Source organism: Neofelis nebulosa, chromosome 2 (assembly GCF_028018385.1).
Source record: "Neofelis nebulosa isolate mNeoNeb1 chromosome 2, mNeoNeb1.pri, whole genome shotgun sequence".
In the NCBI taxonomy this organism is placed as follows: Eukaryota; Metazoa; Chordata; class Mammalia; order Carnivora; family Felidae; genus Neofelis; species Neofelis nebulosa.
This window is the reverse complement of record NC_080783.1, coordinates 182,014,904-182,028,957: the sequence shown is the minus strand read 5'-3', so window position 1 is coordinate 182,028,957 and position 14,054 is coordinate 182,014,904. Positions and strand designations below refer to the sequence as shown.

Below are 14,054 nucleotides of genomic sequence, written 5' to 3'. Positions count from 1 at the left end.
GCAAGGGGGAAAGTGTGTGTGGGAATTTTTATATTCTATCACCTGTGGCTTAGAAGTTACAGCTACTAAAGCAGCTCAAGGATGGGGTGGGGGGCTTACTGATGAGGGGAAACAGAGCAGGTATGGGCTTTGGGCTCAGATCCAGAGTGGAATTTCAGCTCCTCTCTACTAGCTGTATGCCTCTGGACAGTGACATAATTTCTCTGAGCCTCAGTTCCCCTAACTGTAAAATAAGGATACTAGTAGAGTGACTTGGCAGATACTTCTGAAGATGGCATGGGGTGACACTGTGCAGGGCTTACCTGGGTATTCAACACCAACTCCTTTACCCTTTGTTTCTTCTCAGCAGCTCCTGTTGGTTTTGTTCCAGCTCCAATTAATTAACTGCTTCAGTAACCACTGGGTGCATGACTGCTATGTGCCAGACCCTGGGCTGGCTCTGGAAATAGATGATTATGACCTGTTCTCTGCCCTTACAATGTTCCCAGATGAGCAAGGTGTTAGAGATGCAAGTGACCACCTGTACACAGACGTCATTTCTTTGTTGAAACTCAGTTACTGAGTCAAAATTTACCGTGTGCTTACTATGTACTAGTCATTTTGCCAGGCCTTGAGGATAAGAAGTGACTCAGACCTTTTGAAGGGTTCAGGAGTCTGAGGTGGGGGCAGGAAGGACATGTGAGCTGAGAGTAACCATTCAGAGTGATCCACGCTACGAGAAGGGTAGCACAGAGCCGAAGATTCACAGCACAGGCACCTAACTTGGAGGGTGTGCAGAAGGTGTAGCAATGGTCAGTGAAACCATTTTGGAGGAAATGAAGTCTAAACTGAAAGCGAAGGATAGAGGGGTGGTAGGAGTCTGGTGGTGATGGGAGAGCACTCAGGACAGAGGGGACAGTGTCCAAGGCCAGAGGTGATATGGAGCTGATGCTTTCAGGAAACTGCAGGTGACTCAGGAAGTGTGAGAGGGCATGGCTGGAGGTAGATGGGAAGGGAGGTGGGGGCCAGATGAGAGGAGTTTTAAATCCAAGCCAAGAGTTTGGATTTTATCTGGAGGGCAATGGGAAGCCTCTGAGGGTATGAAAACAGGAGTGTGGCATGGTGAGGCAGGTGTTTTAGAAAGCTCTTTCTGGCAGCTGTGTGGTGACTGGTCTAGAAGAGAGGGACTGGAGAAAGGGAGCTCAACTAGGATGTGGTTTTATGATGCAGGTGGGAGACAACAAAGGTCTAGGGAAGAAATGCCCATGGGAGAACAGACAAAGGAGCAGGGGATGGACTTCGGAGATGTCAAAGATGTAGAAGCTACAGGATGCTTCTTAAATCACTGCATGTACTTAAAAACAAAGGCATTGCTTAAAACTTGGCCCCTGACACATTGGGGAAGGAGTCATTTTGGAGAGTTAAATTTTCTATAGAAGTAAGGCTTTACCCATTTTTGTATCCATCAACATTTAAAAAATGTTATGATTGTGACTATGTGAAACGCTTGGTAATATGTCATATTTTCCTTGAACGTGGCACTGCATTGCCATAAACACAGTGGGAGCTTTGGAGTCAAAGGTCTGGGTCCCAAACTCTGTTCTGCTCTTTTATAAGCTGTGGAACTCAGGCTAGTTAGACTTTACCTCTTAGAGCTTGTTTCTTCTTCAAAATAAGGTCAAGATCACCCAGTCGACAGGGTTGTTGTGGGGTTACATGAGGTAATGTATGTACTGCTCTGAGCACATTACTGAGTACATCCTAAATGCTCAGCACGTTAGTCTCCTCTTCCCTCCTTCCCATGATGCCCCAGGATTAGCCTCTGGACACCAGTAACAGTGACACTTTGTGCAGGGGTCTTTACTCTTCCCTGTAGGGTCACAGAGCAGTTCTCTTGGAATTCTTCTGCTTCTCATATTTTCTGTGTCCTCCCCCATAAATGGCCACTTGTCACTGCTATCATCATTCCCACTCTTTTCCTTAATCCCCCCCCCCCCCCACCATGTGAGTCTGTAGACCAGGTAATCGCTAACTGCTCTACATGTTAACTAATTGCTAAATGTTAGTTCATTTAATCTTCAGAATCTTATCAACTAGGTACTGTTGTTACCTCCTTTTTTTTTAAGCTAAAAAGTGAGGCACAAGAAGGTGAAGTGACTTCCAAAGGGCACACTTCTAGTAAGTGCAGGAGTGGCTTGGATCCAGGCAATATGGCTCTAGAGGCTATGCTCTTAGCCACACATTGTATCACCTCTCACAACTGAGAACAACTAATAATGTGCAAATTGAGAGTTAACAGAATGAAGACTGGAGAGCAAGTCTCTTTTATTGGTATTTCCTTTCAGACCACACTTTCAAAATACAGCAGGGAGGAGCTATAAGGCCAGTTGGGGTTGTTAGAGGTCACCTTCCAAAGCAGATTATTTGAGACAAGAGAGAAGCACTAAATGCAGAGGGAGGTTCAAGTCAAGAAAGCCCAACTGTTGTATCTCACCCCCTTTGGGGGGTGTAGCTTTCTTTTAGATGAAAATGTGGCTTGATGAAAAGAAATGAACTTCCCAAATAGTCTGATGGTATCTGCATAAATGGTGGTTCTGAATTTTCTGGCATCAATATTACCCAGTGAGAATCTGATGAATACAGATTTCCTCTTCCAGAAAACTACACATTTAACTTTTTATACACAATTTAGGGGATGCCAAGCTCCATTCTTGGACATAAAATTTAGAGATTTGTTATAAAGAGCTGTGAAACTGAAAATCAGAACCTCAGGCTCGAGTGTGGACTCTTCTATTGACATCCTGTGTGACTTCAGGCAAGCACTGCCCTTTGAGCCCCACATGCAAAAATGGAATAATCATCTCTGCCCTGCTTCTCTCACTGCAGTGGGCCATGGTGATGTGTGTGGAAGGGGTGGGAAACTGCAAAATGCTATCTGAATGCATCAGGACATGGAGGTTCAGAGATGTTACTCACCTTAAGGTCACACAGTTATTAAGTGGCAAGACTAAGGTTCAAACTGGAAGACCCTAAAATCTCATATGTGTGTGTGTGTGAAAGAGACAGAGACAGAGACAGAGACAGAGAGACAGAGAGTGAGGAGAGAGGGAGAGGAGGTGGGAGAGCAAAAGACAGAGAGAGAGAGAGAGAGAGAGAGAGAGATAGCTCCCTCTAAGAATTTTTAAAAGGATCAAATGAGATAATGCATATGAAAGGGTCACATACGTTGTGAAGTGTGATGTTTAAGTGATTACTCGTGGACTGAATTTAGGATTCCATGTTCCAGCCACCTATGGGATCTGGGACTGGGACTGGATGGATGAGGGGCTGAGAGGGATGGTAGAAATGTGCCAGTGATCCTGCTCATGGGGACAATTAAGACGCTCTCCCCCTATCCAAATGAACAACTTGTGTGCTTTTGGGAAAATCTGCCAGAGCTGTGCAACATCTTTAAACCCACTGACCAGCATACTCAGGTCAGCATGTGTAGCTTTGGGAGTAGCGATTTTAATACAACCACAAACTTATTTTATGTTTATAATGTCACCAAATAAAACTTATAAAAGCCCAAATCCTATTCTCCTACATTAAAAAAGAAAGATTCCATAAAAGTCTCATCCAACTCAAGACTTTGGATGCTTACAATTCAGAGATGAACACCTGTGTGTCCCATAAAACTAGTGGTGCCAGAGCATGGCAACATTGCAAGCCAGAAACCTCCCCAAACGGCACCTTCTTAGAGACTGTGGAATATTGTCAATACTTGCTTAAAACTTCAAACTAATGCTGCAAACATACAGCTGATAATCTGAGAAACACTAAGGAATGAACTGGAGCAGGAGTGAGGATGACAAGGAGCCCTGGAACTTCACTATTTTTTTTTTTTTTTAAATTTTTTTTTTTTTCAACATTTTTTATTTATTTTTGGGACAGAGAGAGACAGAGCATGAACGGGGGAGGGGCAGAGAGAGAGGGAGACACAGAATCGGAAACAGGCTCCAGGCTCCGAGCCATCGGCCCAGAGCCCGACGCGGGGCTCGAACTCACGGACCGCGAGATCGTGACCTGGCTGAAGTCGGACACTTAACCGACTGCGCCACCCAGGCGCCCCATGGAACTTCACTATTAACAGCTGGGCATAAGAACACTGAGCACTTGTTCTGACTGACTCACTGCATCTGGAGGCTGGGATGCAAAGCGCAAGGGAGTTTAAAGGTATGAGGAAGAATTGCCAAAAGACAGCTCCTCTTGTGATAGCAAGTTGCTTAATGTTTTTCTTAGAACCTAACTTTATGCAAATTGTTTTAATGTTGTACTCGTTGGAAAAAGCCTAAAACTGCTTTGGTCTCCTGTTCTGGAGTTCGACAGAACAGAATGGCATCAGTCAACAGTGACAATTAGCTGAGGCCTTTCGGGGCAATGAGGGCCTATAGGATAGGATTTCATGAGACCTGAGTAAGGAGAATCTCTCAAGTCAGGGTCGAAAAAGGAAGCACTTAATAACTTCTATGAAATCAGTTTCAGAATAAAGTCTGTACCACTGGAATACAGAAGTGAAGATGACAGGGCAGAACAATATGATGAAGTCAAACCTAAATCCGACAGAACAGGTTAAACATGAAAGTGAATTCAGAGTCCTGTCTCTCCACCCCCACCCACACTCTTGCTGCTGTTCCTAAGTATGGTCTGCATTCAGGGCTATAGCTTCTGCATGGCAGCTACAGAACAAGGTCTCCCTGGAAAAAGAAGACCTGGTACCCTAGTGCATCTGTAGCATTGGAGATGACTATCTTGTGGGACCACCAGGTAGGAAGGTAGGTGTGGACCGCCCCCACCCCCCCAAAAAAGGGAGGTAGGAGTGGAGCCGGAGAGGAAGTGCTCCCCCCACAATGGGTCTCTTTTCCTTTCAGTCTCCCTGGGAGACCTCTGGGGCCAGAGAAGGCCTGCACCTAAGTAGATGGAGCACTGGTCTGTTAGGAACACATCTCTTTCTTGTAAGAAAGTGTTCAGGGGAGGTCCCTGTTTGGAGCATCAGAGAAAAGACACAAGGTGGAATTTTCCTGGCCAATATCCACTTCCAGGCAAAGGGAAAATGACTAAACATATCTTAGGCTTCAGTTGGAGTGTTCTAAGGAAACCTTGACTTGGGCCAGGGGAAAAAACCAGCACTTAGACTATACTTTGGACAAATAGAGAATGTCAGAATCAGAATCCTAACCCCTGGGATAGAGACCACAGGTGACATAAAAACAGATGTGGAGAAACATTCCAAGACCAAAAAGAAATCACTGGCTGTGAAGGCATAAATAGTGCTTCCGTGAACTAAACTTCAAACCCCAAATCCACAGATTAACAAAAACCCACAGTTACTAAACTGTCCCCAAATTATTATATGTAGATTCAGGCAACACAGGTCTTCTGAGCTGAGCCCCCAAGTTTGCTCTCTTAAATACATGTAGTCAGAATTTTCAGCCATAGGATGGCATCCCTTTCATTTGAGAAGGGGACCCAATATCTAATACTAAAACATTAAAAGAGTGAAATAGTGGAGCAAGGTTTTATAGAGGCTCAGAGTCCATGGGGTGACTGATCAGAGTTTGGTGATAGACAAGGTGCTTAAAATACGAAATAACAAGGTCCAAACGTATGGTGGAGTGGAGGGAGGGAAAAGCAGGAGAGAACTGTGTTCAGTGTACACTGAAGGATCAGCAACATGGGAGCTGGTATCTGCCCAAATGCAAACCTAACAGCAGTTCCCTGCAGCTGGGCGAGATACCAAAGTCCTGGTACTGGTCCTCTTCACACTATCTCTATATTCACATAATGTGCTTAAACAGTTTCCCCTGTTGCATGGGAACAGCAAATACCTCCTAGGTGGAACCCAGAGACCCGAGGGAGCAGCAGTAAATAAGTATCTTGCATATATGTCGAATGCAGTCCTCAAACACATCTTACATCTTAGTAAAGAAGTCAGAAAGTACCAACAAAGATGATATGCTTTTTATCCTACAACAATGTTTAATCTCCATGCTGAGAAGTCCCATTTAACTTATTTCCCCCATGCCTTTTAAAATTAGGTGACAGAGTAGAAATCCAGTCATGAAAATAAAAAGGCAGAGGTGGATGAGCCCTGGCTCAATGAGACATATCAAATACATAGCATCCTGGTGTCACAGGGCAGACAGAACTGTCCTAGACAGTGTGGGGAAAAGATGGGCACTCGAGAGGTAAAAATTCTACTTCGTGATCACTCACACTTGAACGGTGCATTAGTTATTGAACAAGGGCGAGGTGAAGGGGATAAGGGAGGGTGGTAGAGTTGTAATTCTCTATGAGGGGTGGGAACATATACTCATGGATGGGAACTTTTAAGTAGCTATGTTTATTATTACTTTTTTCCAGCAATCTTGCAAGAGGCAGAGTGTGACACTGAATTGAGTGAGACGAGCGTGTAGGTGGGTTGGCGAGGAGCCCTTCTCTTGACGCAGGCCTCTGGCTTGTCAAGGAATGGCTGGTTCCACTGCTGGGCTGTGTTTACTCTTTTGCTTCAAGGAAAAGGGTTTCTTGAGGGAACAACTTTACCTCCAATAGTGATTTATTTGGGTCCAGCTGGGTTACCTAAAAAGAAAGAAAATATATTCAAAAGACTGGCACAAGCACTGTTTTCTCCACATGGCATTCAGATCTTGTCTGTGCAACCTGACTCTCAGTCTGCTAAGCAGCGGCATGAACATTTCCAAACCTGTTCTCTTATTTGATCCTCACAATAAACCTATGACGTAGGTAGAGTTATTACCATCTTATAACAGAGGAAACCAGGCTCATAGAGGTCGAATCTCATAGTTGAGTGGACAAACTAGCATTTGACCACAGGGCAGGCATAGCTTCTGGAGACTGGACCTCTTCCTGGGCAAGTGGAAGGTCCTTGCCTCCTACATAGCTCAGCTTGGCTGACAGGAGCCCCTAAGGAAAGGGTGTTGGCTGAACAGCTGGTTGGCACTCCTGGGAACTTTTGCTTGATTAACTCCCCACAGCATGGAAGGACTTTTCTGCTTGGTGGGAAAAGAGCTAAGCCTTTGGGGCTGATATGGCTAAACCTCCCTGTAGTAAACTGGACAATGTGTATTCTGCCATGCCCAAAGATCAATATCCTCCACTGAGGACACTCTCCCTAGGAAGGGATATCAACAATCTCCTTGGTGGGGTGGGAGGATTTTTAGTTTGAAAAAATGAGTCAATGCCACAATAAGACTTTATATTTTAGAAATAAAAAAAATCATTATTTTATAATATGAACTGTTGGGAGTAAAGCTAGACAAAATCTTGGCTCAGTTGGGATAGGCTAATCATACAGGAACCCTATATTAGGTTTATGACCCCTTAGGCCAGGGCAGGGGTGGAGGATTTATGAATCTGAGAGTGAGAGAAAGAAACAAAGTTTTCTTATTTATCAGAAGGGAATATAAATTTTAAAAAGTTAAGAAATAGTAGTGTAGTGGAAGGGACAGTGGGACTCTGGAACCAGAAAGATTCTGGTTTCAATCACAGCTGTGTTGGCTATTAGCTTTGTGGCTTTGAAGTTAATATGAACCTTGCATGACTGATGTGTGGATTAAATGAGAAAAAAAATATATAATTAGCACAGTGTGTGGCACAGAGTAGGTGTTCAGTGAAGGCTCCTGTGTATGTGAGTAACCGTAAGAATGGACAGACAGATCAATGGATAGTTCTGAGTGTGTGTGATGGGAGGCCAGGTAGTCTGCTATGTGAGAGACAGGGGCTCTGGGCCAGCAGTCTGCAGAGTGTACAGCATTTGAAGCCAGCAATCTTGTCCTCTGCTCAACTCAAGCCACACCTAATGAGATGGCTCTGCTTGTTTTCTCCTAGCCGAGGGGGATGGGGTCCCTGAGAGGCTTGGTGTCACAAGCAGGCTGGCGAGCTGAAGGAGGAACACGATCTTTGACTGTATCCAGATGGAAACCTGGTATGCCCAGGAGGGTCATTAAGGAGACACAACCACCTCCAGAATCCTCTCTGCTTATACAGACCCCAGAGCAAAGGGGCTCTACTGGTATCTCTTGGGTTCTGGGCAGATGGGCAGGCAAGACGGTGGGGAGGGCCCAGCCTGCTGTCTGTCTTCCAATGCACGGGGGGCAAGCTGCTGGCAAATGTTTACCCACTTCCCCAATTAACATACAATATTGTGCTGTCTTTTGTCAACAGAGCCTCTGCTTCAGACTCGTTGGTATTTTTTGCCCAGCTGCTTTGTCTATTGTTCTTAATTAACATGCCAGAGCTCTTCCGGCATCTTCTACTTTGTTATTTGTAGTTTGTAAATATGATGTTTGTTGGGAGAAACCATAATCATAATAGTGCCAGAACTATGCAGACTGGCAGAAAAATTATGCTATAAAGCAAAACAGGCTGGGAGGCTGCCTGTTCCCTGCTCCCTCCTTGCACCCTGCTTAAGTTGTCAACATGCAAGGTCAGAGGTTCAGAAAACATACCCAGTTTTCTTAGACTCAGTGTCCAAGAAAAGTTAAGGGATTTTCTCTGTTTTTTGGGGTGAGATGGTTGAGGCTCAAAAAGGAGGAAAATAAAGTTTCTCAAATCCTGTTACATGCCAGGGACTTTATATTATCTCATTTAATTCCTGTAACAACCATGCAAGGTGGGTGGAGATAACAAAACTGAGACTCAAAGTTGTAGCCACTTGTTTAAGGCCACATGGTAAGGGTCTATACAGCATAATGGTTAAAAAGGCTGAAGCAAACTTAGATTCAAATCCTTGCTGTCACTTTACTAGCTATGGGCCTTGAAGAAATTATAGAACCAGAGAGCCTAGGTTTTCCCATCTTTAAGATGAGAATAATCAGTTTCGCATTCATAGGTTGGTGTGATGGTTAAATGGAATATTAGTAAAGTGTCTGGTACACTGCCCAAGCCAGTACTTGCTCAGTTGGTGGTAGCCATTACTGGCTGGAATGTTGCCTTGGGGAGGGGTCCTGGTCTAACCTCAGAGCTGGAGCTTTCCCCTGAGGCCTCTTGGGGCCCAGTCTGCACCAGGCTGCCTTCTTATTTCTGCCCTGCTGCCCTTGGGTAATGCCTCAGTATCTGGAGACCCCCTTTGATAGCCTCAGTGGGGCTGTGCTGAATGAACTACTTCACAGCAAACATGGCTATTTGGGGGCTGCTCCTTCTGGTACCCCAGATCAGAAGCACTATTTTTTTCTTTGAAGATCATTTTAGACAGGAATTTTCAAAATGAACAAGGACAACCTCTGCTTCCATTTTTATTTGACTGTCTTGGACAAAAAGACTGTGGGGAACCTAGGGGGATGAGGTGTTCCCCTGCAAGATAGATGGCCCAGTGTTCTGGGTCCCACTTAAGAAGGATGTGGGGGCACCTGGCTGGGTCAGTTGTTGAGTGTCCCCGACTTCGGCTCAGGTCATGATCTCATGATTCTTGAGTTCGAGCCCCACATCGGGCTCACTGCTGTCAGTGCAGACCCTGCTTCAGATCCTTTGTCTCCCACTCTCTGCCCCTCCCCCCTCTTGCACTCTCTCTCAAAAAAAAAAAGAAAACATTAAAAGAAGAAGGAGAAGGAGGAGGAGGAGGAGGAGGAGGAGGAGGAGGAGGAGGAGGAGGAGGGGAAGGGGAAGGGGAAGGGGAAGGGGAAGGGGAAGGGGAAGGGGAAGGGGAAGGGGAAGGGGAAGGGGAAGGGGAAGGGGAAGGGGAAGGGGAAGGGGAAGGGGAAGGGGAAGGGGAAGGGGAAGGGGAAGGGGAAGGGGAAGGGGAAGGGGAAGGGGAAGGGGAAGGGGAAGGGGAAGGGGAAGGAGAAGGGGAAGAAGAAGAAGAAGAAGAAGAAGAAGAAGAAGAATGTAGAGCATGCCAGAAGGGACCTCCAGGCAGGGAAGAGCCTAAAAACCACATTCTCTGAGAAATGGCTGAAGAGTGGGAGAGAGAGGAACTGAGACGTGGTGGTGGTGGTTGCTGCTACAGGGGAAGGGCTACCCGAAGGACTACCAAGTAGATCAGATGTGTTATTCATGTTATTCACTGTGCCAATGGGCAGAGCTTGGACTGGTGGGCTAAAATCGCAGGGGAAGCAGGATTCAGGTGGTCAGAAAGAACTTTTTAACAGAGCAGCAGCTGCTGGTGTGCTACTGTGCTACTTTCTTCTTCCTCCTTCTGTTGTTTTCTTCTTGTTCTTCATAACCATCTTCATAGCAGCAACTAGCATTTACTGAGTACCTACAATGTAGCTAGAACCGTGCTAAGTGCTTTATATAGAGTACCTTAACCATTCCTCAAAAAGTCAAATGAAGTAGGTATTATTATTCCCATTTTATAGTTGAAGATACCATGGGTTATCCTGCTCAAGGTACAGATAGAATAAGATCTCACACTCAAGTCTGTCTGACTCCAAAGCTCATAACCAGAATGCTTCTGACTAACATGTCAATAGGCTGCCTTGTGGAAGTGGAGAAGTAGGGAGGGGAGGGGAGAATGAGTACATTCTCTGTTGACCCTCAAAGCACTCAAATAAGGGTATATTTGAGAAGATCATGAAGATAATAATGGCTAACATTTATTTTTTTTAAAGTTTTTTTTTTTTCAACGTTTATTTTATTTTTTGGGACAGAGAGAGACAGAGCATGAACGGGGGAGGGACAGAGAGAGAGGGAGACACAGAATCAGAAACAGGCTCCAGGCTCTGAGCCATCAGCCCAGAGCCTGACGGGGGGCTCGAACTCACGGACCGTGAGATCGTGACCTGGCTGAAGTCGGACGCTTAACCGACTGCGCCACCCAGGCGCCCCAATGGCTAACATTTATTAAGCATTCATTTTGTAACGGGCATATTCCAAGCATTTTACACTTATAAGATAACTTAATTCTCATACTAATCTTCTGAAGTAGGTATAATTATTATTCCCATTATACAGATGAGAAAACTGATCCATGGAACACATTAAGTAACTCACCCAAAGTCTCAACGCTATTCAGGAAAGAGCCAGAATGTGAATCTAGCTTTGGAATCCATATGTAGAACCACTAGAATATTCAGCCCGAGGTGTGGCTACGAGTAGGATCCACCCAGACAAAAAAGTTGGATGAGATGGCCCTGAGGTTGTTTCTAACCAAGCTTCCAAGAGAGAAGATCTTCACTTTAAGAATGGCAAAAGATCAAGGGTCAGGAAAAAAAAAACCCTGAAATGTTTATAAAATACGAATACAAAAACCCAAACTGAGCTTGTGTTCTGCCATTTACTTGGGACTTTACTGAATTATTGACTCTCTAAATCAACAGAGAAACCCACCCTTTGGGACTCCTTGGGAGAAGAGGCGCATTCTCAGATAAGAGATATGGCCTGACTTTGTCTGTTAGAAAAGGAAAGTCAGTCATTTTGACATTTTATTCATTATACTTAGGAAAAGGGAATAATATATATTCTTATTAAATTAATATTTTAGCAATTCATCTTTGTGAAACTTATGTTAGCAAAAATGGAACAAAGCTATTCTTTCCTAGATCAATTTTCTCAGCAGTTTGAACTTTCATATACATCTTATTTCTATTACTTCCCTGGGCCTCAGTTCCTTTTTAAAAAAAGTCTAACATTGCTATTGAGAAAAATGTGAATCAATGTGACAGAATCTCATCCAGGCCACACCAAGTGAGTCCCAGAATGTAAGGGGGAGAAAGTTCCTTAAGTGCCAAAAGTCCAACCCCTTCATTTTCCACAGGTTGCCCACCTGAAGCTCAGAGAGGTCAAGTGACTTGGCCCAGGTCACACAGTTGATAAGAAGCAGAAGTAGTATTCTACCCTAGAATTTCTGACTTCTATTTTGGGGTTCTTTCTAGCCACAACATTCTGCCTCTCACTTAAAAAAAAAACGAGCATAAATATACTACTACTACTACATTGGGGGCTACCTCAGAGCAGGAGCTGAGTGATAATAAAATAATAATAGTGGCAATATATGCATAGTACTTTATAGTTTACAACATATTTACACAAACATTGACTCACAATCATATAAGATAGATATTATTATCAGTTCTTGTTATTTTACTTAGTTTTGTTAACAAAATTAATGCTTTTATTTTGAAACTGAATGAAGATAAATTTGAATCTAATATTTTCACATTTAGGAAAAAACGCTAGCTTCAACAAATGTTGCTGGAACAACTGAACACTGACAGGCAAAAAGACTGGATCTAGATGCAGACCTTACATCTTTCCCAAAAAATTAACTCAAAATGGATTATAGACTTAAAGGTAAAACACAACACTAGAAGATATTCCTAGAAGATAACATAGGACAAAACCTAGATGACCTTGGCAATGGCTTTGATTTTTGAGATACATCACCAAAGGCACAATCCACAAAAGAAATAATTGATAAGCTGGACTTCATTAAAATTAAAAACTTCCGTGAAACACACTGTCAAGAGAATAAGAAGACAAACCATAGACTGAGGAAAAATATTTGCAAAAGACACATCTGATAAAGAATGATTATCCAAAATATACAAAGAATTTTTAAAACTCAACAATAAGATGAACCACCCAATTAAAAAATGGGCCAAAGAGCTTAAAGACACCTCATCAAAGAAGATCTACTACAGATGGCAAATATGAAAACATGCTCCACCACATCATATGCTATCAGAGAAATTCAAATTAAGATAAAAAGGAGATACCACGACATGCCTATTAGAATCGCCAAAATCCAGAATATTGACAACACTAAATGCTGGTGAGGATGTGGAGCAACAGGAACTCTCATTCATTGCTGGTGGGAATGGAAAATGGCATAGCACTTTGGGAGACATGTGGTTTCTTACAAAACTGACCATATTCTTACTATATAATCCAGTAATTGTACTCCTTGGTATTTACCCAAAAGGAGCTGAAAACATGTCCACACGACAATCTACAAAAGTCTGTACACAGATGTTTATAGCACCTTTATTCACAATTGCCAAAACCTTGGAAGCATCTAAGATATCCTTCAGTAGGTGAACAGATAAATAAATTGTGATACATCCAGACAATGGAATATTATTCAACACTAGAAAAATGAGCTATTAAGCCATGAATAGACATGGAGGAAATCTTAAATGCTAAATCAAAGAAGCCAATCAAAAAGGCTACATAGTATATGATTCCAACTATATGACATTCTGGAAGAAGCAAAACTATGGAGACAGTAGAAAGATCACTAGTTGCCAGAGGTTGGGATGGGTAGAGGGGATGAATAGGCAGACCACAGAGGATTTTTAGGACAGTAAAAATACTCTGTATGATGCTATAATGATGGTTATAGGTCATTATACATTTGTCCAAACCAATAGAATGTATAACACCAAGAGTAAACTCTATATAAACTATATACCTCTGAGTGATAATGATGTGTTAATGTAGGCTCATCAGTTGTAACAAATGTACTACTCTGGTAGGGGATGTTGATAACAGAGAATGTTGATAATGGATAATGGGGGAGGATATACATGTAAGGGAGTATATGGGAACTCTCTGTACTTTCTGCTCAGTTTTGTTGTGAACATAAAACTGCTCTAAAATATAAAGTCTTAAAAAAACATGCTAGGTTGCATTTTGTTGAAAGCTCCCAATGTATTTTAATAGCTCATGAGGGAAATGCACTGCAGTAGTACTTGAAAACCATGCATTGGGAATTAGCCACATTCTGTAGATTAGGAAATGAGATCCAGACATTGTGTTTGCCTATGATCGCACAGCATAAATGGTAGAGGCAGAACCAGAACCCAAGCCTTCTGACCTGTTTGTTTCCTTATAATTTCCATTATAACTATTCCCCCACCTCCTTCATGTGGTATAACTGTGTTCTCACTCTGTGAGTTACAGGCTTAAGGTTCAGTGTGTGGAATGGGGAAACAATAAACCACCAGTGGTTTCTATAATTTATTCTTGCTTTTAGAGTAAAATTTGCATTTCTGAAACTTCCGGCATCTTCAAGGGGAGAAAAGCTCTGTTCTCATATTTTCTGTAGTATTTGGCTGCTCTCCTCTGGGAGACCAATA

The 14,054-nt window shown here is 43.2% G+C and overlaps 1 protein-coding gene across 3 annotated transcripts in view; it reads right to left on the bottom strand.

Annotated features, from left to right (window-relative positions):
* Positions 1-5,974: 5,974 nt before the first annotated feature.
* FAF1 (Fas associated factor 1) overlaps positions 5,975-14,054 on the bottom strand; it is a 532,153-nt gene continuing 524,073 nt past the window's right edge. For 2 of the 3 annotated variants that reach the window (XM_058717421.1, XM_058717422.1), the window contains exon 19: positions 5,975-6,597. In XM_058717421.1, the coding sequence (XP_058573404.1) occupies positions 6,514-6,597 (84 nt within the window). In that variant the 3' untranslated portion in view covers positions 5,975-6,513. The remainder of the gene's footprint in view (positions 6,598-14,054) is intronic. The other variant, XR_009258134.1, reaches the window with a different exon arrangement.